Genomic DNA, 26221 nt, shown 5'->3' with positions numbered 1-26221 from the left:
TAAGAGGGAGGTGAAGGGTGGGCTCTGCTTTTGAAGCCGCATCCAAGAAGAGCAACATGGGACAACAGAGACTATTTTAGCACTACCTTATTTCTGTCTCTCTGTGAATTATTTCATTCTGCTTCTGAAGGATAAAGTCCGCAGCACCTCCATGCAGATACACCCCAAGGGATGAGCACACCACCGCATCGCCTTCACTCACTGCAAGCCCTGACCTCCGTGGCCCCAGAGACACCCAAGATGCGTAGGCTGCTTTAAGAGGGTGTTAAGAAATACTTCCCTGCCTAAACCAGATTTCAGAGAGCTTTCTAGCTGTGTCTTCAACAGGAGAGGGAAGGGAGGAGTAGAGAAACTCAAGAAATCCATGGACAAAGCCCCAATAGTGAACCCGTTGGCATCTAGCTGAGGGTCCAACCACTACCTTGTACCCTGGAGTTCTTCATTCACTGGGGGAAATGGTCATGGTGGGGAAGGGTTGGTAGGGAAATGCAGCAGCTCCTGGGCTTCTATGAAGACACCTTTGGGAGTGTACTCATGAGAAGCCTGAGCAATGCTCACAGCTTGGATCTGTGGGATGTGAACCAGCATGGAACCCTGTATGCAAAGGGAACACAGAGGTGGTCAGACACACACTAACGCTCTTCATTTGAGTTTAAATGAGCCTCCCTGTAAATGCTGGTGACAGACACAGAGATGGCCACAGCAACTCCCAGGGCAGGGTGCCTCTCAACAGTCTTCTTTCAGTGCTGGAAACCTCACACCCTGCCAAGATGGACCATACCCCAAGATGTTAGATAGAGCTGGCCATAACCACCTTCTCTCCAAAGTCTGCTGATGACAAACTAATGACATTTCCTATGGACGTTTTTCTGCTTTTCAATAACAACATAAAATTCTAAACAAAAACCTTTTTTTTCCAAACTGCTCAGAATTTTTCCAATTCTTTAGGTCGGAATACTTTGCATTTCCAGTATTTTGCTTTTTCTCTATCTTAGAAGACCAGAAAATATGCTGAAAATGTTATTTCTCTGTAAACATTTTCATTTGTGATCCAAAAACAACCATTACTCTTTCATTCTACAGCAGTGATGAGTGTAGGGGGTAATACATAAGGATAGCAAATTCTAAACATGAGAAGACGAGCTGATGCAGCCACTTACATGTTAAGAAAGCCATGAGAGGGTTTATGTGACGCCAGCTCACCTCTCGATCTGTCTTCACATCAACATTAGGAGAAAGGTGCTTTTGCAGAAATGTATGTGTCTAAGGGCTGTGGAATGGGACCAGAGAGACCTTCTTGGAAGCAGATTGATTTTCCAAAGAGGTACTTTCAGCCATCCCAAAGCCTTTCTTGGAAGTATTGGCAAATCCAAGACCAATTCATGAAACTGTTTCAGCAAGACGGTGAGGGCCAATGCTACACACACAGACTCCAGCACACGACTTACAGTGTTACTGGCTTGGCCAGAGTTTTAGCAGACCCAGAGGGAGTTCTGTCATTGATCTCAATGAGTTTTGCCCCGGCCTTAAGTAATAATCACTAGCACTTTATGCAGGGACAAATCACGTGAGACAAATCATGAGAAAAAAATAAAGCAACGGCATGAAATGACCATCACCAACATCATGACTCAATCCTAAAAAGCCTTGCTTAAACCAGCAATCACACCAAAGGCAATGAGAAAACACAAGGAAGGGGAGCCTTAATTTTCAGAGCAGCTGTCTCGTATCTGACACCCACACACAAGGAGAAGTCACAGCCCCAGTGCCAATCTGTGCCAATGGAAGCAAACCTCCTGGCGATGCATCGGTAATGACATTTAATGAAATGTTTCCTTTATATCTCTGTTAAAGCCAATACAGTACTTTCTTACCATTTTTGCAGACCGGACAACACTGCTCTGGTTCATAGACTGGGTTGACACACTCGGGAACTGCGCAGTCTGCTACAACACAGTGAACTTCATTGCTGGGCTCGCAGCGACACCATTCGCATGGCGAGGGCTAGGAACAAATCTCAAATTAGCCCATTTCTTCCCGTAGCTCAAAAGTTTGCAACATTTCTATCTTGCCATAAGATAAACACATCAACGTTTAATACCTCTTGACCGCATCGGTTCAGCATGGGTAACACAAATCAACCTGTAGGATAAAATAGCAATATCTGAAATAGGCAACCAGAACATCAGAAAAAGCAGTGAGTGTGGTGTTTTTCCTGCAGAGGGTGAGTGGTTTTTTTTTTTAATCTTTTTTCAGACTTGAATGTTCTTCAGTAGGAAGACCAAGCAGAGACCACCGGGTGAGATGGAGTGGCCTCTACGTGCTCAAGTGACATAGAGCACACAGCTCTGCTCTGTTTGTTATACAGGGTCTTTGGAAGACCACGAATGGTGGCTCTTCCCAGGAACGGATGGATCCAGGAGGACATGCTGATCTTCCAGGTCACACTCGTTATCTCACATAGACCAGCCCAGGCAGCAAATCCCAGGCTGTCAGGAAGATGCTGTGGAGCTGGCTCTTCCATCCACTAGACCCTCTATGTGTTTGGCTTCCAGTTCTCAGAGCACAGGAAAATAGTGTTGGAGAGGCAAAAACATTCAATTCCATGTTTGTGCAGCACCTGAGTCGAGGGTCTGTAAGCACTCCTGTAACACAACCATCAGACCTGGCCCTGGCCCTGCTTCTGCCTGTTTCAACAAGGTTGGTGAGAAAGTGCTTTGCACTGAGCATGTGAATAATTAAGAGCCTGAATAACTGCTGAAGTCAGTGAATTTGGGATTAAAGCACCCAGCTAAATGGCTTTGTTTAAGCTCCATCAATTCAAACAGGAATCTATACGCCTCCAAATGGTAGAGTTGTCACTGTATCACTCTAAGAGAAGCTGTGAAAATTCTGTTGAAAAACAGAAAGGTCAGTGTGCAAGGCTCCCAGTACCCTTACGTGTCTGAGACAGTGGCAACAGAGCTAAGAAAGGATGCCAAAGGAACCCGAAAGGAAAATAACTTCCTTTCGGTACCTGTGGGTTCAACATCTAACTCCCAGCTCCTCAGCAATGGTAGATCCACTTCAGCTAGGAAATGTGAGTGATGGAACAAACCCTGCTTTGCATCGCTGGGAATCTGCAGCAGTGGGATTTACTCCGCATCCAAAACAAGCAAGTGGATGCAAACGAAAAAAGGCATCATCCCCATGTGCTTCAAACCTCAGTGATGCATCACTCACGTCTACAAGACAGGCACAACCCCGTGAGCCCTGGTTCTGGCAGGTAAAAAGCTTTTCACTTCACCTCTAAGAAGCTCCATATGTCTCGCGTCAAATAATTTATTCCCTGGAAATTCATTTCTACCTTAAAACGCACAAATTAAAGCCTCCCTTGCTTTGTCTCAGCATCTGCAGTCTATAATTCCCATCACCTCTTATTTGCTCACGGCTTTGGCAATTTAGATAAAATCAGCACTCCTTGAGCAAGGGAAGAAGTCTGTGGAGGTGGAATTCCTCTCTCTAATTATCTTTCCTCATTCAATCCTGCTTTGATTTCTGTCTGAAGCACCAGGAATCTAAATTCATTTGACTGACATTTCTTATTCAAGGCTATTTAATAAGAAGAAACAATGCAGAAGAAAATAGACAGAACTATTTGCTGAGGGATCAATAAGAAAATTGCTGCTTTGTTTTTACTCATTTTAATCGCTAATTATATGGAGCACTAGAAGTAGATCTTATGATTCGTGGAGGCTTTCAGTGATGTATTCTTCAGGGCTTGCCCCCACCTCCACTATTCCAGGAGCTGCAATTCTAAGAAATAATGTGGTGCATTTTCAGGACTGCAGCTCAATCTATTGCTTGAAGAGGATCAGCAGATGCAGAAGATGCCCCTGAACGACCGTGCTACTGAGTAAATGAGACATGACATACACATCTTTTGCTATTGTGTTGTCGGTGTAACTTGAAAATGACACTGTAATAAACCATGATGCTGCTTGACACTGAAAGCAGCTTTTCAGGAGGGAAGAACCGCATACAATTATCAGAATAAAAGCATGCCTTGGCAGTGCAAGGAGCAGGCAGCCAGCAAACAAAAAGGCTGCTCTGGCACGAATGGCAGGACTTTCTCAGCCACCAACTCCTCCCCACCTTACCAAGGTCAAACGACACGGTCTTGCCTCCGGGATCTCCCTCTGTCTGAGCACTTTGTTCATTTACTGGTGTCCCTGTACTGTGGCTCGCCTCCACTCCAGCCTTCCCACCCACTTCCTTTATGAACATCACAGCACCTTCTCCCACTTGCTGTGCCTCGGGATCATTTCACGGGATCTACCATGCAGCTCTGCCAATCTTGACATGTTCCAGAATTGGGATTTAAAGATCTATCACCTGATGGATGGTTTATCCTTTTGTATCTGCTGAAGTTCATCCCCTAGTCAACACCAGCTCCTGAGAAGACGCACCCATCCCTATTGAAAAACCAGGCTGAAAAATTACAGAGGGTTCCTAAAGTACGATAGAGAAAGGACACAAATCAGAGGCTGTGCCACATTCCCACATGGACAGTGAATGCATTTTATCGTGTCCCATGAGATGATGCTCTGGGAAAAAGTGCTAAGATTAAAGGATCATAAAAGGCTTGGGCTAGAAGATGATTTATACACTCCACCTGTCCGAGGCAGAACAATCTCTGAGAAGGTCTCCAGGGAAGGATTTGTTAAGAAGGATTTCAAGACATACTGGTGCAGAAACATTCTTCTCACCATTGTCCAAAACAAAAGGACAGTGAACAAAAGTTCACAGTCACAACAGACAGAACTGCGTGGCTCCTTACTTTTCAATGTGTGTTCTGAGAAATGGACTTGCCATTAAAACCAAAGGAGCAAACTGGTTTTTGTCAAAGATTCCAGTACTGTATTTTGACTTGGAAAAACTGGTGCAAAGCACCTCAAAGCCTTTTTTACCCACTTTTCACTTATGTCAGGACTGAGAGCACTAACTTCTTTTGGGAGAAATGCCCTCTTTGATGCTATTGTCTGTGCAGGGGCCAAGTCAAGCCAAGATGGTTGTAAGTGGATGTGACATCCACATGTCACGGCCCAACTTCCATTTCAGTTGCCAGACTACTGATCTCAAGGAAGGCTGTAACCCCAGGTCTGGTTGGGGCTGCAGGAGGGAGGAGTGCTCAATCCAACAGCACGGCTGGAGAACCTGAGTCTCAGGTGTTGTCAAATGGGAAACATCTGCAACCCACCAGGCTCATTAACAAAGAAAGAGGGAAGGAAAATTAAAAGAGAGGATAGAGAATATGCATGGCTAATAAAGATTTTATGTGTGTGAGCACATCATTATAAACTTGATAGATGATGCAAACAAACAAATGGAAAAGGCAGCAGAGGAAACAAGTTATGCTCTGAGCAGGGGAAATCAAGAAGCCACACTAGCGTGGATACCATATCTCCTAAACTTCACTCTTGCTTCCCAACATTTTCACCTTGTCTAGGAGCAAATGCCAGCACATGTGCCAGAATGTTGCTTGCTAGCATCACCCAGCTACTCCTCACAACGACAAGGGGTTCCCTTCCTTACAGGACCAGGTCCTTCCCTGGCCCTTAGGTTTCATACGACCACAAACTTCATACCTCTGAGAGCTCTACACTGGAGGGCTTTAGCCAGACAGATAGCAAGATCAAGCAGTTCTTCAGCCTTAACACTAATACTTCCCAGACTTTAGGGAGAGGTGGAGAAAAGAAAACGGATAAATGGATTCACAGTGTCCTTGCACTCTCTGCCTATCACACAATAGCCCTTCATCAATCACACATAGCTACAGAGTGATACAAACTCCACGCCTATTATATCACAAACACTTGATCTTTGCTTTGAGGAAGGAAATAGAAAGGCTTCGTGTAAGTGTTTACATCCATCTAACCATGTTACAATAGACACATACTGATCATCACACGGGGCTGTTCAAGTTGGTAGGACACTGAGTATTTCCACTTCATTCGACAGGCCTGCAGTTGGGCCCTCTTCACAGTTCTTCACAGCTAAATGGGTACCTTTACAGAATGCACAGAATAACTGGGAAATACGCTTGGTTGACTGGAGTAAGAAATGGCACAGAACAGAAGTAAACCCAGTGGAACTTCTTTCTGAGCCCCATGGGAACTCAGGGATCCATCACATCACAGCAAGCGCCAGGAAGGCGCCAAGACTGGGTATCACTGGGAACTTCATCAAGCTTGTTAACCTTACTGAAAAGGAAATGGTACATAAGTATGTGCCTTTTTTAGACTATGCTGCCAAGGCAAAACCGCTGTGCATGGCAGTTTCACTGAACATAGAGCTGCTATGCTTTGTTCCCTGTAAGAGCGTGCTAGAAAAAGAAGTGCAAATGCCTTAAAAGGGTAGGAGCTGCCACCATCTCCATTCTGATGATGTCAAGGTTTTGAATGCAATGGATCCAACCTGGATCTGCACACATTTGATCCACCAGTGGTATCCACATGTGCTGTACCTCCCAGGTAAGGACTGGATGTGTCCCATCCCTTTGGAGCACTGAGAGTCATGGGAGGAACCCCAAAGACCATCTTCACCACCACCAATCTCTTAGATTTGGAGAAAGTTTGCACCGGTGTTCATACAGCAATTGCACCCCCTCCCTCCTCAGATGGGCTCTACTGATGGCATCCTGCTCCGTGCTGATAGAACAGCAGGGGAAGCAGAGCAATGCAAAGTGAAGTCTGTCAAATTGGGCACTTACATCTTAAGAGCAGCTGTAACTTTTAATGACACGAAGGACAATCGCAATTCTGATGGAGATGATTTCTGTAGCTAGTTTCAGGCTGTGAATTTATTGGCAGGAAGCAAGTAAGGGAAGAAAGTGACAAAGAACCCGATGAATAAAATCGGAGGTGGAAATGGTTTCCACATTACAGCTGAGGTGGGAAGTCATAAACCAGGGGAGAGGAATAAAGAGAAACTGGGACAGCGTTCATTGAAGATACTCCTGGAGTTGAAATTAGAATCATTTTCATTGTTATTGAAATTGCCTGTGATCTCAGGCAGATTAGCAGGAGATGGCAGGAAAGTTCAGAGCATGCTTACAACGGAGAAATTTGGCAGATGTCAAACTGCAGAGAACAGTGAGTCCCACCTGAAGGCGAGACAGATTCCAGCACTGCTCCTTCCACCCTTGCACACAAGCCACTGTCTAGATTGTGTTAGAAGTCTGGGAAATGGCTCTGTGCATGTGTACGTGTGCGCTGATACAATAATGTGCATGGGGTAAAAACTGCAATCATTTTTGTCACTTAAAAAAAAAAACAACAACCAAACACATCCATCCAACTTGGCAGAGACAGAGTATCAGCTACACTACAGCAAAGGCAATGGATTTCCCATTGGTGGAAAGTTGCTCAAATAAACAATCTGGTGAGTGATTATAGACGAGTATAATGACAGAAAACACCATCGGGTTGCAAATGATTTTGCAACAGGAAAAAAGTACTAAGTCATTAGATAATTTACTTGCAGCGAAATACTGGAGCTGTATCCTACTCACATGGAGAACTGGCAATACAAATGAGATGTGCCATCCAAAACTTGAAAAATGCTTGCACCATGCTGCAGATGGGCTAAAACAAGGAGCTGGATTCCAAGAAGCCGATGCTGAGAGGAGATTCTGTTTTTCTAAGGGAGCCTTCAATACAAGGCTGGAATGCAGTGACATTTCTCACTCAGTGCAAACGACAAGAGGTGCAAATATGTTACAGAAAACATTTGCTATAGATGGTCACTCCACCCTACACTCAACACAGTCACAGCACAAGCAGGTTGAAGATGACCTGCCTAATTTTCTTCGCCCAGAGATGCTCTCACCTGTCAACCAAAGCTCTGTTGTGGTTGTTCCTAACTGATACTCATCTATTCACATCTACCAGCAGCCCAGTGGCTGGGCTTTGTGCTCATGTCTTTGCTACATGCCATACAACCCAATGGGTTCACGAGTCTCCTGGGTCTGGAGAACCTCTCCGTTACCACCTTGAGCCAAGCACTGGCCCTTTTTCCATGGGTGCTGCACATCTGCAGTCTCGTGGTTGCTTTTTTCCACTGAGAGCATAACAACATGACTCTGCACTTCTGCTCTCTTTGTTTTGATATACGTCTCATTTTATTCCTGACAATGGTTGCAGACCCCGGGGCAGAGGGAACCAAGGTCTGCACTGCTTTGGAGATGATTTTTATGACTCGATTATGATACTTTTTCAGTTCAGACATGCACAGGGAACAGGACTTCTTTCAAAATACTACGGATATGACAGATAGGACTGTGGCTCAAACGTGGGATGTACAGCCCCACTTGGACATAGGCAAAATGTCGGTGTGCTCTTCACATTTGTTAAGCTCCATGTAAACTGGGAGGGAAACTGGGCCCAGCTGGCAGCTTTCTGCTCTCCATTCCTCCCTGTCTGCTCTCACCACTGCCCACAAAGGAGCCACGTCAAGGTGAAATTCTCCTGGAGTAAGGAGAAGTGAACCAAAGACCTGTTTGGGAAGCTGATCCTTTCCATGTTAGATTTCCCTACAGCTCAATCTGCTGCTTCCTTCTTCATCCATGCCAGGAGATGGGAGAAGGAGGCAAGATCAGCAGCTTCATGCTGACTGCTTTGCTCTTGCTCACCTCCACAAGCTGAGGGTTTGCTCTGGTGCAGGTGCTGCAATCAAGAGCTCCTTACACATCTCTGTTAACACGCTCTGATGCTTTACCCCCTTTTTCTATTCCCAAGAAAAGAGATGCTGGCTGAAGCCAAGCATATGTCCAAGCAGAGGTCCCGAGCTGAGCTGTTTTTTTCACTTCATGTTGCTGACAGCACAGAGGCTCAAGCCTTGTGTCCACACCATGGGTCTACGCCAGCCCTGTGCATGTCTGCTTGGGTTTGCTGGGCTTTTGGTTTCCTTTGTTCCAGGCTTTGACAGTGGCACAGTTTTCACTGCGTGCTGAGAGCAGGGAAAGGGCAAACAGATTGTATCAAATGCTGACTTGCTCCTGGTTTTGTCTCTCATTCTCCATTATCTGACTCTTTTGATGGTCCAGCCCAACTTGTGACTTTCTGGCAGCTGGCAATGTGGGTGAGGCAAAGTCCACAGAAGAGGATCTGACGGGACTGAACATCCCAGTGGGATCCACGTGAATTTTTATTTTGCAGCGAGTCTGAGCGCTCTCATTAGCTGACTTATTTAATTACAGTTTTAAAAACAATAACTAGGATAATTATTTAATTAAGCATTATTTTCAATCAGTGCAATTCTGCACAAAGCACGTTCCAGCAGCAAAAGCCACATACCTGTGCTCCCCCTTGCTCCGGTGGGATATGATTGTCTAAACCTTTTGCCCATCATCTGGGAAGATTTCTATGGGAAACACCCTTAGTGATAAGCTGACAACTGGAGGACCTCATGCTCATCACTCCTACAGAGAGCTCAGGTGACAGAGAGGGACACAGCCTGGGCAGGCCAAGGATCAAACGTGTCTTTCATTGACCTTCCCAAGCACCGTCTCCAAAACTTTAGGCTGGATTCTACCCTCTGTCTGGCCATGCAGACAGATATTTCCAGCTTTCTGGCCATCCCTCTCATCTGGCTGCAGGCAGAAGCAATGGGCCGTTTCCTGGAGCAAATATCTGAAAGCACAGCCACAGCTTTGGCCATACAAACATCGGGCACATGTTCATTCCTGTGTCACATTTACTGGAATAATACCAACCTTTGGGTTTGCATGCATAGGCCAAATTCTGCACTGCACCGAGGGATGAGTAAAAATATTCCTGGTGATTCTCTATCACGCTGTTTTGGATCTCGTCCATTTCAAAACAGGGGGAAATATACTTGAGGTGCACCAGAGCCACTGAGCTCTGAGCTTCTGAGGCTATCACATATCCCTGCCATCTGGGGAAAACAACGGCCTTTTTATAGCCAAATCCTCAATGCAGCCCATCACCTTTCACCTACTATAAAAATATACTTGTGTGTAACATAATATATATGCTAGAGAGTCAGTAGCTAAGTACATGATATAATTTAAAAAATAGCTTTCGCTACAGATCAATCTCCAACATGCCTATCTATTTTTGTATGTTTTCTTGGTACAAATTATGACAGAAATACAGTAAGTCAGTAATTTCAAATTCCTTTGCATAGACATTGTCACTGTAATTTTGCCAGGAGGGAGATAATAAATCATACTTTTCCATCTGACTGATGTTCTGTTTCCCCTGTCTGATTTCAATGGCTCTATGCTATCTTATGAGCTGGCATTGTTCATGGCTCCTTTTATTAAAGCACAGGCACGTTATTGAAATTTCTTTTGTATTATGATTTTCTAGCCATACGTGAAATTGCAGAACACACAAGAAGGGAAAATATGCCCCATTTCTTTGAGTCATAATAAGAGAAGAAAAACAAAACTGCTGCATATATCTCAGGGAGAAAAATGCTAATATTAAAATATGGGCCCCATGCTGGCTTGCGTTGGTAATCGGTGTCTTGCAATTTATGAGTGAAGATCTAGAAACCACTATTGATTTGGATCACTGCTCACCTACTACCAACAGGTTTTACTAATGCTCCTCCTTGCAGTTATGAGCTCACCGTGATTTGAGCACTTTCCAAGATGCACCAGGAAAACAAACGTGTGGACGAGAGCAAAAAGCTCCATCAAGAATCTTCCCTTTCTCCCTGCTTTGGTTTATTTTCGTGGCACTTTTGGAAGTTTCTCAGATAGAAGTTGTTGCATCTCTGCTCTATCATACTGTTGTGATTACTGGCTGGGGAATCACCTTGGTCTTCCTTTACCTTATGGCAGAATGCACACGCTGTATTTCAGGACTGGGAGATGCTGGGATGGCAGCTGAATCAACTCTTGACTCTGCTAATGCCTTCTGATGAAAAGGTATTATTTCATTAAGTTCTATTACTATAATTGCATTAATAAAACATTTTTTAAAAGAGCATTAACAAAGGAGAAGGAGGTGCTGCTATTCCAAAGCTGAGCTTTTCATAATGAGCTGAGAATTAGTATACAAGAATGCCATGTTTATAGAGTCCCTCATTCATTTTGGATTCTGATTACAACCCGACGATCCCTGCGAGAGCTGCAATCCCTACTGTGCAAAGTGCTGCTCAAGAAGACATCAAGTCAGCAAGATACAGGAGCCTGGCTGGAGGATTACGGGTGATTTGCAGACAGAGATACATTGGAAGGAAACACGAGAAAGAAAAATAAAGGAGAACTCCAGGAGTGAAGCCCGGGCTCTTTTCAAGTCAGCAGAGATTCTGTCCTAGAACAAAGCTAAAATTTGCCCTTTCCCTTTTTTCCCTACACAGTGAGATGGCCTGCCCTTGGGCAATGAGCTCTCTCACCCCTCCACACCCGTGCTTGATGCAAGGCAAAACCATTCAGGCATCACATATGGGCTTTTTGAGCAAGGATTGGCTGGGAGGGGAGCAGTGAAGGGGGGAGATAACAAGGAGGTGCAGCCTGGGAAAGGCCAGCAGCAGAGAGGCAGCAGCAGAAGTTAAGCCAATGGTTGCAAGAAACTGCAGTTTTGTGTTTGGCAGAAGGAAGAAGCACTCAATAAATGTCCCTGATCTTCAGACCTGCTTCCAAGACCAAGTTCATAACTGCAAGTTGAAGGGAGCTGTTCTTCTTCAGACAGAAATGTTACCAAGCTGGCAAAGCTGGGATGCCCAGAGCTCTTCCTTCCCCACCCAAAGGAAACTTACCTGAAGGCAAATGGAGAAATTCTACTACCTGTGGCTACAAGATTTCTGCTGGTGACTTTGAGGATGGCACCACGCTACAGTAAGCCATGTCACCAGCAGCATCTGCTGAGACAAAGAGCAAGTTCCCACCTGCATGGCCCAAATTTAAGAGAATGCTTCAAGATGCCAGCTTGGCAATCTCTTAGGAACTCAACGCCTGCTTCCCAGCAGTGGCACTCAGCCATGTATTCACAAAAGTCTACGGATGGTTAGGCTGGATATGAGGGTGTGGGAGACTAAGATGTGATTGCAGACTTTGCAAATGGACAAACTAAGAATTTCCCAAAGGCTGTGGCTACAAATGTACCTTCACCAAGGCCATAAATTGCATTTATTAATCCGGGTAGGCACACGCTTTTCTGGCAGTAAGTTATGCAGCTGAGCAAAAACTAATCAGCACTTAGGAAAGCTGTTGTCTCACTGACATTTGCACGATTTCTCCATCAGCTGCCAGCGAACATTCATCACGCTGGCGGGACGCTGTCTCCTTTACTTTACATAAGCTGCTGTCTGGGAAGATTCATTTAACACCCAGCCATGTGCACTCCCAATAGCCAAGACTGCTCTCAGGTTTGCTATTTGCTTGTTTTTTCTCTCTGGAAGAAAGGGGAGGGCTGGCAACCTTGCTGCAAGCAAGTGCAGAGCTCTTGGGACTTGGACCTTAACCTGCAGGGTGGAAATCAAAACTCAAGCAGGCTGCGAAGTGACCCCATGAGTGACCACCAGTTTCCTCTGGGGAAAACAGACACAGTGCCTGAGACTTGCAGCATCCTTCACACTGACCCCTGGACTGCCATCACCCCATGATTGCTCTGGGAAGGACTGCAGGAGACCTACGAGAGCAGATTTGAGGCCAGCAAGGAGAGAAGTGAAAAATGAGATTGGGAAAGACATCACCATAAAAGCAACCAGCCCTGCAGCCTTGGCTGGGGGCATGGATGAGTCCCAGGCAAACAGAGGGGATGGGACAGAGGTTCCATCCAGGCAGCTGGAGCCCAAAGACCTCAGAGATCTCCTAGGATCCATCACAGGGCTATGAAGATCCTACATGGGGTTACTAAACCATCTGCAAGGGACATGAGGTTTTACAAAGCATGCAGAGAGACTCCTAATGGGTTTAGATTTACAACTGAACTTCAGTTTAGCATTTCATCGGTACGTGTTAATGATTTAGGGGCACAAGCATAAACATTTGGACAGCTGTCTCAGCTGGATGGCTTGTTGTCGTGTTTATATTTTGTGCTTACGATCGCTGTGAGTCAGAAAGATTAGAGGTACAAAATCAGCCCACTAGAAAAAAAACACAAACAACCTAATTCTTTAAGAAACGGGTCTTTAGAAGTACTCTTTTACCCTGAGATAGTCACAGCTCCTGACAGTGGTAAGAAAATAAAAAGATTAAATTGCATTCGGATTTTTCATCCTAAGCCTAAATAGAAACCCAAAAACAAGATGGGAAAATTCTCCCAAATGGAAACCTCTCACCAATTCTGATTTCCCAGTGAAAACCAATTTCCTTGAGAAAATAATAATCCTAATATGTGCAGAGATCAAGCAGCTGAAATTTGTACATGATGAGTCAGCCCTGGTGACAGTAATAGAGCAAGTGCGAATATTTGTATGCAGACACACATGCTGAAAGACACTTGCAAAAGGTTTTCAAATGAAAGCTCTAATGGGCTGCCCAGGGAGTGGTGGAGTCACTGCCCCTGGAGGTGCTCAAGACACGTTTAGATGTTGTACTAAGGGACATGGTTTAGTGGGAAATATTGGAGGTATGAGGATGGTTGGACTGGGTGATCTCGGAGGGCTTTTCCAACCTTGGTGATTCTATGACACCACTGGCTCCACTTCCATTGAAAGCAGCCTGGTTTTGAGTTGGAATGACTGGAGAAAGCCTCTCTTCCTTGGCAAAGACAGAGGTCAGTGCGTGAGGAATGGACTTCAGAAAGTTTGCAGACCCTATAAATCCAGCAGGATGAGAGAAGAGCAGAGTTCAGATCCTCTAAAAGCTATGGACTGCTCAGGATTTCTTCTAGAAAGTTGTCTGACAAAATCTTGGTTCTGTTGAAGCAAACAGCAAAATAACCCAATGCTTCAACAAAGTCGGCATTTTCCTTCAGAGCAGCAATTTTCTGAATCTTGGAAGCTCTTTGTTCTTTTTTTCATATTTCTTTTTCCCCAAAACATCCCTGGAAGTGCACACTGATTTTCCACTGCCTGAATCTCTAAGAGAAGCAAGAGTTACTTACTCTAGTAAACACCTAGATTCCCCCCAAAATCAGCTTCTGCCCCGTTGCACAAAGCACTGGGTTCTCTGTAAACACAGGTTGAGATCAAGAGCTTGACCATGAATGGATCAAAGCTGAAGGATCCCACATTAGTCCCAGACTGGGTGGGCCACCACCTACTCTGCCTTTTTCTGAGGATACTGGAGCTTTGCTCCCACATGACACCCTGCAGTTGTTGAACACAACAAGCAGCCTTCCTCCATAAATTCCACTTCTCTACTTCTTAATCCTTTACCAGGTGGGATTACTTCTTTCCTAAAATCCCCTCCAAAACAACTCCTTGCAACTTTTCCAATCGTATGCCAGCGTGGTGGGATGGGAGACCACTGGAGAACAATGTTTGTGGGATGAAACTAGGACAGCTTTTATAGGACAAGAAGAAATTGTGATTTAAGCAGCTCACAAGATCAGCATCATCATGCTCCTCTGCAAAGCAGAGAACAAGATGAGCAGAATGGCTCTTGTGGATATGATCCTCATGGATCTGTTTTGCCATGTTGCATGGCCAAGACAATCTAGAGCCTTAAACAAGACTTAAACAAGTCTTCTCCTATTCATCTGCAGATTCCAGCTGCAGATGGATAGGAAAGATGAATGTAAACTATGCATGATATATGAAAGAAACTAAATATTACCTTCACTGAAAATGCCAAAAAATAGCTGGGAAAAAGGGAATTGCAATCTATGCTACAAGAACTTGTGCAGTACTGAGATTTATATGGAAGCACTTTCATTGTCAGAGAAGAAAACACACTGGCAAGTGTATAATGAGATTGGGCATGTAGCCACAAAGAGTTATAGGCTGCTGTTAATTAAGGAGGTATGAATTTTAATGCCATGTGACCAGGGAGAACAAACTTGTGTATACCTGTTGCCTTTACGGACCCCATTCTTCATTGAGACATGCTGTTTTCCTTAGTAGAATTGAAAACATGTAATCAAACTTCTAAGAATAAGAGGTGCAGGTTGTGTAAAGGGTAATGGCTTTTGAAAATCTGGTCTTATTTTCACAACACGTTCCCAAAGGGTTTCTTCACAACTTTTCTAACAGGAACTCTACTGTTGTAACTGAGCCCCCTGCTTCTCAGTACTTCAGATGGTCATCTTACTATAAATTAATATTTTGCCATTCTGAACAGCCTTACCACACTTGCAATGAAAACATTCCACACAGCCTGCAACCTACCTGCATTCTCATACAGTTATGAGCAACAATTCTCAGTACTGTATCATCATACTCTGTTATCCAAATTGGAAAAGGGGTTATGAAAGAGCACCCAGTATTGATTTACCACTACTTTTACAGACTCCCCTGGTAGGCCAGTTCATGCTGTGAGCAGCCAGGGAAGTCGTCCAGCATCACAGCTTCAGAGGATCAGCATTTTGTTTGGGGACTTCTGGCTGAACTGAGTGCATGTGAGGGGGAAGGTGGCACCTTTTGCATTAGCCTGACCTCCATCACAGCTGAAAAGATCTCTGCTATCAGCAGCAAGCAAATACTGAATGCCTTTGAGAGTCCCCAGCAAGCCTTCTATCACACTAATATAAAAACTTGGGAAAAAAAAAAAAGTGTTCCATACCTTAAATTCCTCCAATATTTTGTAATTTTTCCCATGATATTCACAAAAGTTTTTCACTTCCTTGCATTCCGGACAGCATCCATTGTGTTCCACTTTTGTACACTTTGGGTGGATTTTAGGGCATTCGGGTTGATCGCAAACAGGTCCATCCTCAGTACAAACGCAGGGACAGTTGGAATGCCCCGGGAAAAAGCGTTCTCCCAGTTTGTACACAAAGCCACTGTCATCCACGCAACCCTTCCCTCGGTAGTCATCAAAGATCAGATTGTCATTGCTGGAGGTCTGGTCCCCTTCATCGGCGGGGTAATCTTCGTGGTTGATGGCAGCCGGCGTGACCAAGCCAGGGATTACAAACAGCAGTATCCAGGCTTCATGGATATGAAGAGCCATCCCCCTCCTCAGCTTCTCCATGGGATCTCACGGCCGGATAGAAACAGCTGCTTCCATAAGGAGACCAGTGTTGTGGTCTGAAAGCAAACAATTTGAAGTGAGAACTCAAAGTATTAAGGAACATCAACTAATAAGGGCTATACCTTCAACCAGCCTGAAAGAATAAATCAGTGCTTTCAAACTGTGCAGATAGCTATCACTGCTTCATTTGGAATAAGCCTCTCCTGAGTTAGGTATAATGAGAATAAAGCACATGAAATACATAAATTAGACACACTTCTGTAAGCGTATGCCCACAAAACATCTCTATACAAATGATGGCTCAGAGAATCACCTCATTTTTATTTCCCTCATGTGCAGAGTTTTCTGTTGCACCAGAAGTTACAGCAGCTGCCTGGAGTCGCATGGGGATGGACAGCCCGGAGGGATTTGAAGCCCAGCTTAAGCGTGGCCTTAACCTCCTGCTGTGGCCATCGTCCCTCTGTGTGCCACATAGCCCTCTTCATCAAACAGAGGGGGGCTGTAGAACAAGGGAAGCACACTCTGCAGGCAGATCTGCATCCAGCATAGAAGATGGAGCTGGATTGTACGCGGTGCATGAGAGGTGGAGCAGCAGAGTTTCACATGCAGCATTTAGGAGGAGGAAGAGGGGCTGCCTGCTCCGCCAGCAGCAGGTCTGTATGATCCTGACTGAACACACGAGGCACGATTCTCCTCCAGTATTCAGCATTCCAGTGCTTCCCCGGGAGAAACGCTGAGAGCAGGATGCTAAATGCCTGTGTGGTGTGCAGAGCTGCTGAATCGTGGCTGGAACCTCACTATAAAACTTCGGGAGCGCCGCAGCACAGCCCGACCTCGCCGTGCTCAGCTCCGCAGAGGGAGAAAGAAGCTTTGCCTGACCCCAGGGCTGAGCTCGGAGTGAGGCTCTGTGCATCCCTGGGTGTGCGATTGGTTGCCTGCCGTGCCACATCACCGCCCGGCCCCGCGAGCAGCAGCTGTGCCGTGGGTTCTGACCCCTCCAGGGAGGACCGGGCAAAGTGCCGCAGCAAACTTTTCAGTGAGATAAGATGTTAGCTCTGTATTGAGGAGGGGAAGCACTCACCAAGCACGGCTCGTCTGCGGGCAGGCAGACGCACAGCGCACAACGCACATCGCCTACACAGCCAAGCATGCCCCCCTCCACCCCCGGGGGGTATTCCTTCAGCACTGGGATTTTAGACGAGCTGCAGATGCTGAGCCAATTCGTTCTCATTAGCTGAAGGAAAGCAGCAGTGGCGGCAAGCTTTACTCCTGGAGAAGCAGTTGAGGGATCCTGTTGACAAAGCAGTTTTTCCAAAGCCACAACAGAGGGAGACACCGGATATTACACAAGCTTTATCAAATTCAAAAGATATCTTCTTAATTGAAGTGCTAGCTGCATTCCCAGCACAAGGAGCCTCTTACACCTGCCAGCAGCACCTATTGTAACACGCTGTTTGGGATTCGGGAGGTTCACGTTGCTTTAGCCAGCTCCAAAGTGGATGCCTACCAAAATGCTACAGGTAGGTTGCAATACTGCAGATTGGTGGATATTTAGGAAACAAACAAACAAACAAACAAACAAACACAACATAGCAGGAGAAAATGAAGTAATTCACGTCTGGGGAAACATGAAACAATGGAGAGAAGGCGCTGAAGTTTGAGGAGGGAGCTCTGCAAATTAAAAACCGAAAGTTCTCTGAAGCTCATAAATAAGAGCACAGTGCTTCCTACAGCCCGTGGCCATCCGAGCTGTCCCACAGCAACTGCCAGGCAGAGATCAGACAGACTGCAGGCAGCTCGCACCGACAGACTGCAACAAGTAAACAAGCGCCGCTCTGCTCGCAATTAGTTTACAGCCCAACTTTCTCATCATTTCTCATCAGGAGAGGGGCCAGGACCATCGCTAAGTGCCTGACTAAAACGCTTCCATCCACCTTCCCTCGCCCCGAGTGAATAATTCACACTTACCTAATCAGGCTCGGTCTGAAAGCCGCGAGGGGTCACAGGCCAACATGGACTAAAAGGTTAGACAAAAATTAGTGAAAGCAGTTCCTCCTAATCACATTTTCAGCGTTGACTCATGGACAATCCCTTCTCCTCCACCTCCCATCGCAAAACGCAGGAAAGCAGCAGCCCAGCAACCACGGCATGAGAATTAAGCTTTCACCCGGCGCCGAGGATTCAGAGCGAGCAGCGGCGCGGCGCTCCGGAGGCAGGGATGCCGTGGAGAAACCCCGATGCCAGCAGCGCAGTCATCGCGGAGAACTTGGGCTGGATTTCCTCAGGTCTCAAGTGGAGGGTAGGGAGACGGAGAGGAGGGGGGGGGAGTGGGAAGGAGGAAAAAAACACAACAACAGAGAGATCCCCTCCCTATGCCCAGCGGGTATCTTGCAGTGCAGGATTTGCCACAGCCGGGGAAGGAGGGGGGAGAAGCGGGGCGCGGGGGCTGGCGAGGCGGCGGGCAGGCAGAGGGAGGGCAGAGGAGCCCAGCGCCCGGCGGGCCCCGCTCCCCTGCGGGGACTCCCCAGCCCTGGGGATGGGCATGGCTGCCCCACCCCCTATTAGTGATAATAATAATAATTAATTTTTCAAAAAAAAAAGAAAAAGAAAAAAAATAAATAAATTTTTTTTTTGGAGGGCGGGTGGGAAATAAAAAGGAAAAAATAAAAAGAGGGAATGGGGAAAAAAAAAAAAAAAAAAAGAGGAATCCAGCTGTGGGGAGAGGCACGCAGCCCTGCGGTGATCCCACTGCTGTCAGTGCTGCGCTCCCCAACTCGGCCTCCTTCCTGCCCCGGCGGCGGCCCGAGCGGTTGCTGCATCCAAAATCCCACCTTGCTGCATTATTAAAACTTCCCGTCTTCCCGCAGGCTGGAACTGGGGAGCCGTGCGCTGGTGGCTCCGCTGCGATACGCTCACAATCGATCTCCCTGCAATTCGGCTGCTCTGTCATTAGGCGTCATCGTAAAGCTATTTCTGCCCGAGCGACCGAATGAGGGATGCTGGATGCTGGGGAAAACAGCGTAAAGAAAGCCAAACCGGGGCTTTTATTGGGTTAAAACGCAGGGTAACACTCCTCTAGAGCAACTATGCCCCTTGCAAACGTTAACTACGGAAACGCTTTGCTAAGCCCTCTCTGCTACGCTGTTCTTTCCACGGAACGCCTTCAGGTTCATCCTTAGGTCCAGAGACAGACAGTGCCGTCGGCAGCCCCCGAGAGCAGCTGCTCCACCGGGCGATGGAAGGCCACGCTCTGCACTTCTGTCTCACCGTGACCCCGCAGGTTATGGAGCTGGGCCAGCCCAGGCTGCACAATCTTCACAGCCCCATCGCTGCTCGCCACGGCCAAGGTGTGACCTGGAATGGAAACACAGAGCAATGTCAGAGGGTTTGGCAAGGGCAGAGGTGCTGGGAGTTTGGAGCTGGCGGTGTAAAGATGAACCACGTCTTGCGTGCCCCCGTTTGCTGAGATAAACGATGGGAAAGTTGAGTAGATCAATGATAATGAGATTGGATTCAGAGTGATTAAGTGAATCTGGAGACCTGGGTATGCTAGTCATTAAGGGCACAGCTATTCCACTTGGGTGCAATTATTTAGGGCCAGATTCTGACTTGCAGGCTGAGCAGCAGAGAAGCAGATGCTCCGCTGATAGCTGGAGGTATCAGAATCACGCTGTTACTCTTCTTGGACAGAACTGCCCTAAAGGAAAGGGCAGTTCTCAGCCAAACTGCAGAGAGGTTGGGCACCCAACTGAACCGAATGCCCCACTCGCTCAGAGCCTTATGGAAAAGCCTTACGACAGAACTAAAGCTAACTAGGTCAAAAAGCTTCTAAAGAGTCTCCAGTTTCCATGTTCTTATTGACAAACCAGACAGACCCAGGTTTCATCACTCCCAATGATGCAGAAAGTCAGTTGTCCTCCTACTTTAATACCAGCATGGGTACCAGGTGGAAAGCGACGTGTTTAGCACATTTATTTACCCTGCTGTCAGATACAGGCTCCCTCCTTTTGGAAACTAACTGTAATAGTCATGAGTGCCACATACAAAAAAAAAAAATATATTTATATATATAAATAAATTAAAAAAAAATCAAAGAAAAAAAAGAAAGGATTGACACATTCATTTCAGAATGCTGATGTGGTCCTCCCAGCAAAGAGATCCAGTCATGACCTTGGCCAAATGCCTTGTTCTGTTGGGAGCATGTTCAATATACCCTTCAAATGATTACAGCTCTGTTCATGTATCAATATTTTCCTTCTGAAAGCAAAGGCATCACCAGCAGAGGAATAACTATTGACACTGACAAAGTCAATCGGACACTAAGGCCATCATTTTGGGGAAGATTATGAAAAACGGGAGAGATTTGGGCCATTCTAGTCATGCAAGGAATTCACCAAAAAGCCAGTGAGAACCTATCACCCATCAGAAGTTAGTGGGGAAGAATCTGACCTCCCAGCCTGAATCCCATGCAAGCCATGGTGTTGGCTGTGACCATACATGTTGTTCATCCAGGAATCACATCGTCCTTCCACTCAGCCTAATTCACAACCATTGGCTCACTTGACAACCTGGGAAGCAAACCAATGCCACTTCTCCATCTCTCAAAGGAAACACAAGCCTAAAGCTGCTCACAAATGCGTTGAGAACACTTAATCACATGTTATGCTTAGTGTAGTCATGGATGCCTGTGCAGGAAAGGCAAATGGAAGGTAGAGCTAACCATGATAAATATGCCCTATTTGCAAACCTTTACAACTACCCAGTTTCCTCATCTAGAACAAAGCCTGACACAGCAAAGATCTGTAGGATGGATTAGAGTGTCCAAAGCAGCAGATGTGAATATTTATTACAAACTCTCTTCCAGGAAGTCTTTGCTGACAGAAGCACTGCATATGGATTTCACTTGCAGCCAGGCTCTCCAGGCAGTCGCTGGGATGACTTCTCCAGGAGCCAAATAAATGCCATTTTGCCTGGAGCCCTGACACTGCAACAGCTGGGCAGGGGGTTAATGTCACTTTCAGCTCCTCAAAGCCATAACGAAGTGCTTGTTAAAAACAGAGAAGGACAGGAGGGAGACAAAAATAACAGGAAGGCTTGGACAACAGCAGCTTACCAGTAGCTTATGAGGTGCAACAGCAAATGGCACATGTCCCCATGCCAGGGAAAGGGCTTGGGTGAACAGGGCAGCCCTGGGGAGGAGTAGTGTCTCACCTCCCATACATTTGGTGCCTACCACCCTGTGATGCACTGCTGCTCTGGCTACGAGCACAGCAACTCCTTGCTCTGTAGCAGAAGGATGCACTGCAAATACAGGCAGACAGGGGAGAGGAATGCACCAAATGATCGTGTTCCAACACCCATTGTGTCACTGCTGATCTACGCACCCATAACGCTTTGCTCATTATAATGTAAATTTACTCCCCCTTTCCTTCCAAAAGGAGATATTTCTTTTTGGGAACAAATTGTGTTTTATTGCTCTTTCAAGACGTTCTCCAATTAGGAAGCCAAACAAAATCTATTACATAATTGTCATGCGAAGCCCTGTTTTGATGAAGGACGCTTCCTCATGCACTAACAAAGGCACTTTGATATAATACTCAGAGCAAGACAAAAGCCTGGAGATAACTGTTCCTTCATACACCTTCGGGTAAATTGTCAGGTGGGGCAGGTCTGTGCAAATCCACTGCGCTCAGCAGGTAATGCAGAACTGCATCAAAACAAACAGTTTCTGATTGGAAGATGCAGAGCACCTCCAGATCACAAACTCAAGGTTGCAAAGATGTCCAGCTCATCAAAGCCGCTGCAGATCTGCTGCTACAGCCACAGACCAGCAACATGGGGAGCTAAACCCAAGCTCCAGCCCTGAGCTCATTCTTCCTCCTCCACCTGGCAGCAGGAGTGATGACAGAGCACACTGCCATGCCAAAGAGACCCTACGGTAGCAGCCCTTGTAGTAATTACACCTAATCTGTTGTTGCCCGTTGCTAGAACAGAGGTACTAATTTTTCTGATGTACCCCTATTACATCCTTAGAATAACATAAGCTCTGACCATCTGGTCATTTGCTCCAAAAAGCATGCACTGAGTTAGAAAAGGTAGAGAGAAAAGCAGCAGAAGCACCAGAAGGTCTAAACGACTGTGCAAGCAGTCGCTAAAAGGGATGCTGACTTACCCCAGCAAAAATATTTGTGTGCTAAAAAATATTTGGCTGTTCATCTTTTCTCTCTATGTACACTTGCACTGCAGTCAAGCCCAGGATGCCGCTATGTTTCCCTTTTAGGGATCCATAAAGAAATCAATTCCTGAGCCACCTACAGGGTTTAGTAGTCCAAACTGTCACCCACATGGCACGGACAAACTGCTGTCTGTTTTGGTCCCTTCCCACTCAAACTATTCTATGTTTCTACGAATCTCACCCCACCTGGAAGCTGTGATGCAGCCCATGAAGCCACCAGCAAATGGGATGTGGTATTTCTGCACATACCTTTTGGGATACAACTGAATTTCCCAAGTGGCCAGTGCCTCTCGGCTCCTTTTGCTTCCAGCACTACAGCAAGCTCCTGCTGCACATCTCCAGTCCCAGCACCCCCCAGAGAACAGGCTCTGTTCCCAGCACCACACGTTACCTGGCCAGGCTGCCACCTCCAGCCTGGCAGTGCCCTTTGCTTTGGGCATTGATGAATTCCTAAAGCAGTTCTGCTCTTTGAGCTGGAAAAATATTTGTGCCTCATAAATGCAATCGAAGTCACCCGTGCCCTTTTATTCCTGGTACTAAAGACATATCTCAACATTGTTATGAGAACAGAAGTGGACCTTAAAATCAATTAGCACCTATGTTGCTACATAAATACTATCAAAGCTAAAGCCACATATGTAGATACAATACAAAACCCATCTTCTAATTTGAACTGGGAACTAAATTTAAAATAGTGCTGGTACATTGAAGCAATGGAATTGGTGACTGCGTTTCTTCAGAACACAAAATTAATTTGCTGGGTTGATAGAACCAAATTACCTGGGGTAGAGAGAACAAGACCTGCACTTGTCAAAAGACAGCCTGACAATTTATATTCCATAAGGTCCTAATAGAAATCACAGCCCCAATTACTGTCCTCTTTGTAAAATGAATTTTGAATGAAACCTTGCCAATTCAGTAGTGCTTTGCTGGAGACAGCGACACCTCTGGGTTGGGAAGGCAGAAAAAGAAGGTCAGGTTGTAGGCACTGGGCTCTTCTATCAATAAATGCTGTTGGCCAAAGTCTTCAGATTTCACCTTCACACCACTGCAGCTGGGTTACCCAACAGAGGGATGCTCTTGTTCAGATACAGAGCAGAACAAGGGAAGAGAAAGGGAGAGAAATCACCTGCGTGTAGCAGCAGCAGTGACACCCAGAGTAAGGGATGCTGGATTTGGGCAATTGCTTCCAATGCAATCATGGCCACTATTTTTAGGCTTTATCGTAGATAATTCAGACGTAGTGACTCTGCCAATTCAAAAATACTTAGGCTGCCTAACCGTAAGCAAAGCATTCATCTTCAAAGACGCAAAGCCCAGTTATTTCTTGAGTCATTAAAATTATGATCTCGCACAGATTTAAGACATTCTGTTTAACATAACTGCATAGAGAAGCCTGGGACCATTACTGACGGCAGAGATGAAATAATGTATCAAAGAATGAAAGAAAGAAAAGCTGTGATCAATAGGGAAATGATTTTTATACACATCAGAACCAATTTAAAGAATTCTCTAGGATCAATTTAGATAGACAGAAATGCTTCTCAGCATTTATTACCTGTGGAGGGAATATTGATCCCATTCATTGATTTCTCCTATGTGCATAGAGCAGCATCTGGTTTTGGTTCTGGTTTTTGTTTTGAAAAGAAAGATGCCCCAAAATGGAAAATATCAAGAAACGACTTAAGGACTTTCATTAATGGTTCAACCAGCGTCATTACTCAGAACTTCTCAACTCCAGCCCAGAAAAGGCACATGATTGTTAGTCGATACAGAGCAAGGTTTTGCTGAAAGCATGCTCACCGAGGGCTACTAACTCCTTAGTTTTCTTCAAGGAATCTTTGCTCAGGATAATATTAGATATTATTATAATATTAGCACTCAGCCCTGCTGGATTACACGCTCCCTCTGCTCGAGGACCTTTAGTCATCAATGGAGCAGCAGCCACGTGCACTGAGAGTCACCCAGCCCAGGGGGTCTCAGAGGATCAGGGCACCTTCCTGGTGCCTGTAAAAGATACAACACCCCAGTCCCTGCCTCAAACAGTCTGCAGTCTAAGCTTAATTTAAAAAACAAAACAACCACCACAACAACAAATGCAGAAAATAGATCAGGGAGGACAAGGCTACAGGCAATTATGAGCTTAATTAGCCATGATACTGCTGCCTTGCCATAGCAAAATGTTTTATGGGCATCCTGGCAGCAGCAGATGACTGAGTCTGTAGTCAGGTCTATGCACAGCACCATGCAGAGGTACTCAGATTGATGATGCACTGCTCCCCATGCTCAGTGAGATCAGGAACACGCAGCACACCCACAGCATCCCCAGCCAACGGGACCCTGCCCAACCTGGACACAGCACAGCACCACAGCAGCCTTCTGACCTCCCTGTGCTGTGGCAGAACACCCACTGGGATGCTGGGATGCTCACCTGGGGAGCAGAAGGAAATCACAGAGAGGTTCTGCAGCAGCTCATGAGCTGGCACACAGTCTGACTTGGGGCGAAGACAAAGCATTATCTTTGCAGAACCCTTGGAAGGGTGGAGAGAAAGGCAGATGGGAAGGTTTCCAAACGCTACAGTGTAAGATTCTTCATGCAAATGTTAGCATGCTTGTCTAAATAAGAGTAAATAAAACGTTTAACAGATGCTGCAAACCATGATTGCAGCGGCTGTAGATAAAACTCTTCATTACTGTCACACCATGTGGAATGTTATTTACCAAGCAACCGACTTCACCATACGATAGATGTTCTACTTGGTTTTTTTTGGTTCTATAAACAGCTTTCAACAAATACATCAATTATTCCTCGTCTTCCGAATGCACACCACATTCTGCTTAGGAATGCACTTTTTAAAATGTTGTTCCAAGTCTTCCAGCCTCAACTGGGAATAAATCCTCCTCAATATTACCCTCCTGGAAATGATGACAACCTCCTCCTCCCTTTGCCTCCCCAATGTGTTTATTTGGATCTTTTCTGGGAGAGGACAGAAGAACAGTCCTGAGCAGGCTGTAATTTACTTTAATATTCCTAATAATGGAGACAAAAAGGCAAGCTGGGAAAGAGAGAAGAGGTCCAACAATCTGCTGATATAGGATTTTTATATATTGGTATCAAAACAAAAACCTTTTGCCATTCTTTAGTGTAACGACTTTTTTCCCTTCTCTTAAATAGGCAGAGATTTGGCAAAGCACGTTAGAGAAAATAATCTCAGAATGTACTTAAACTCGTGACTCACCTCATGCAGGTGAAGTCATTCAAATTCACTAATCATCTGCTTAGATAATGGTAGGACCAGGGAATTGAAAATAGATGCATCATGGCAAGAGTGAGGTATAGTACCTGTTTTGTAATGAACAAATTCACCATTATTTGGCAATAATTAGGCCTGATAAAAAGAAAGGCAGCTTTACAGACTGGGTGGGGGCATATAATGCAGGTTTCTTAGACCCAAGTATTTAAAGAAGGCAATAAAAGAAAAGAAAGTGCTGAGAAGTTCCTTAGTCAAATTGCTCCATGTAAGTTGGCAAAGGTGGAAGGTGATTTCCTTGGAAGATAGAAAAACCCAAACTGCCTGCATTTCCCTTCAAAGAGCAGGGCTGTGGAGAGATGGTTGTCCAGCAGGCACTGGGGGCTTCTCTTAACTTCTTACTGGGAGAAAAATGCGACCCAGATGAAGGGGCATTATTTCCAGAGCTTAAACAGATCTCAGAACTCGACAAATCCTTTTTCAATCAAAAAACCACCAGAAAGTCACTTATAGCAAAGAAAGCGTTTATCTGATAGAAGAAAATCCTTCACATAAAAGAACTTTAAGCTTTTTGTAAGGATTTCTAGACCTGGACCATTACTGTAAAGCTCCCTTTCAGCTGGACTTGAGCTTGTTTCTCTT

General features: G+C 45.6%; 2 protein-coding genes across 4 annotated transcripts in view; both read right to left on the bottom strand.

The window, feature by feature from the left end:
- Window positions 1-18663, bottom strand: part of VWC2L (von Willebrand factor C domain containing 2 like) — a 37565-nt gene extending 18902 nt beyond the window's left edge. For 2 of the 3 annotated variants that reach the window (XM_031604579.2, XM_090144472.1), the window contains exons 1-3: window positions 18062-18663; window positions 15683-16149; window positions 1875-2004 (exon numbers count right to left, since the gene is read on the bottom strand). In XM_031604579.2, coding sequence (XP_031460439.1) covers window positions 1875-2004; window positions 15683-16093 — 541 coding nt within the window. In that variant the 5' untranslated portion in view covers window positions 16094-16149; window positions 18062-18663. Of the gene's footprint in view, window positions 1-1874; window positions 2005-15682; window positions 16150-17174; window positions 17334-18061 lie in introns of those variants that run through there. The other variant, XM_090144471.1, reaches the window with a different exon arrangement.
- A 434-nt stretch (window positions 18664-19097) lies between these two features.
- SPAG16 (sperm associated antigen 16) overlaps window positions 19098-26221 on the bottom strand; it is a 356401-nt gene continuing 349277 nt past the window's right edge. The window contains exon 16 of the mRNA XM_031604580.2: window positions 19098-19447. Within this exon, the coding sequence (XP_031460440.2) occupies window positions 19269-19447 (179 nt within the window). The 3' untranslated portion in view covers window positions 19098-19268. The remainder of the gene's footprint in view (window positions 19448-26221) is intronic.

Source organism: Phasianus colchicus, chromosome 7 (genome assembly GCF_987193195.1).
Source record: "Phasianus colchicus chromosome 7, bPhaCol1.hap1.1, whole genome shotgun sequence".
Taxonomy (NCBI): Eukaryota; Metazoa; Chordata; class Aves; order Galliformes; family Phasianidae; genus Phasianus; species Phasianus colchicus.
Note: the sequence above shows the minus strand (reverse complement) of the source record. Positions and strands in the feature narration are given on the sequence as shown.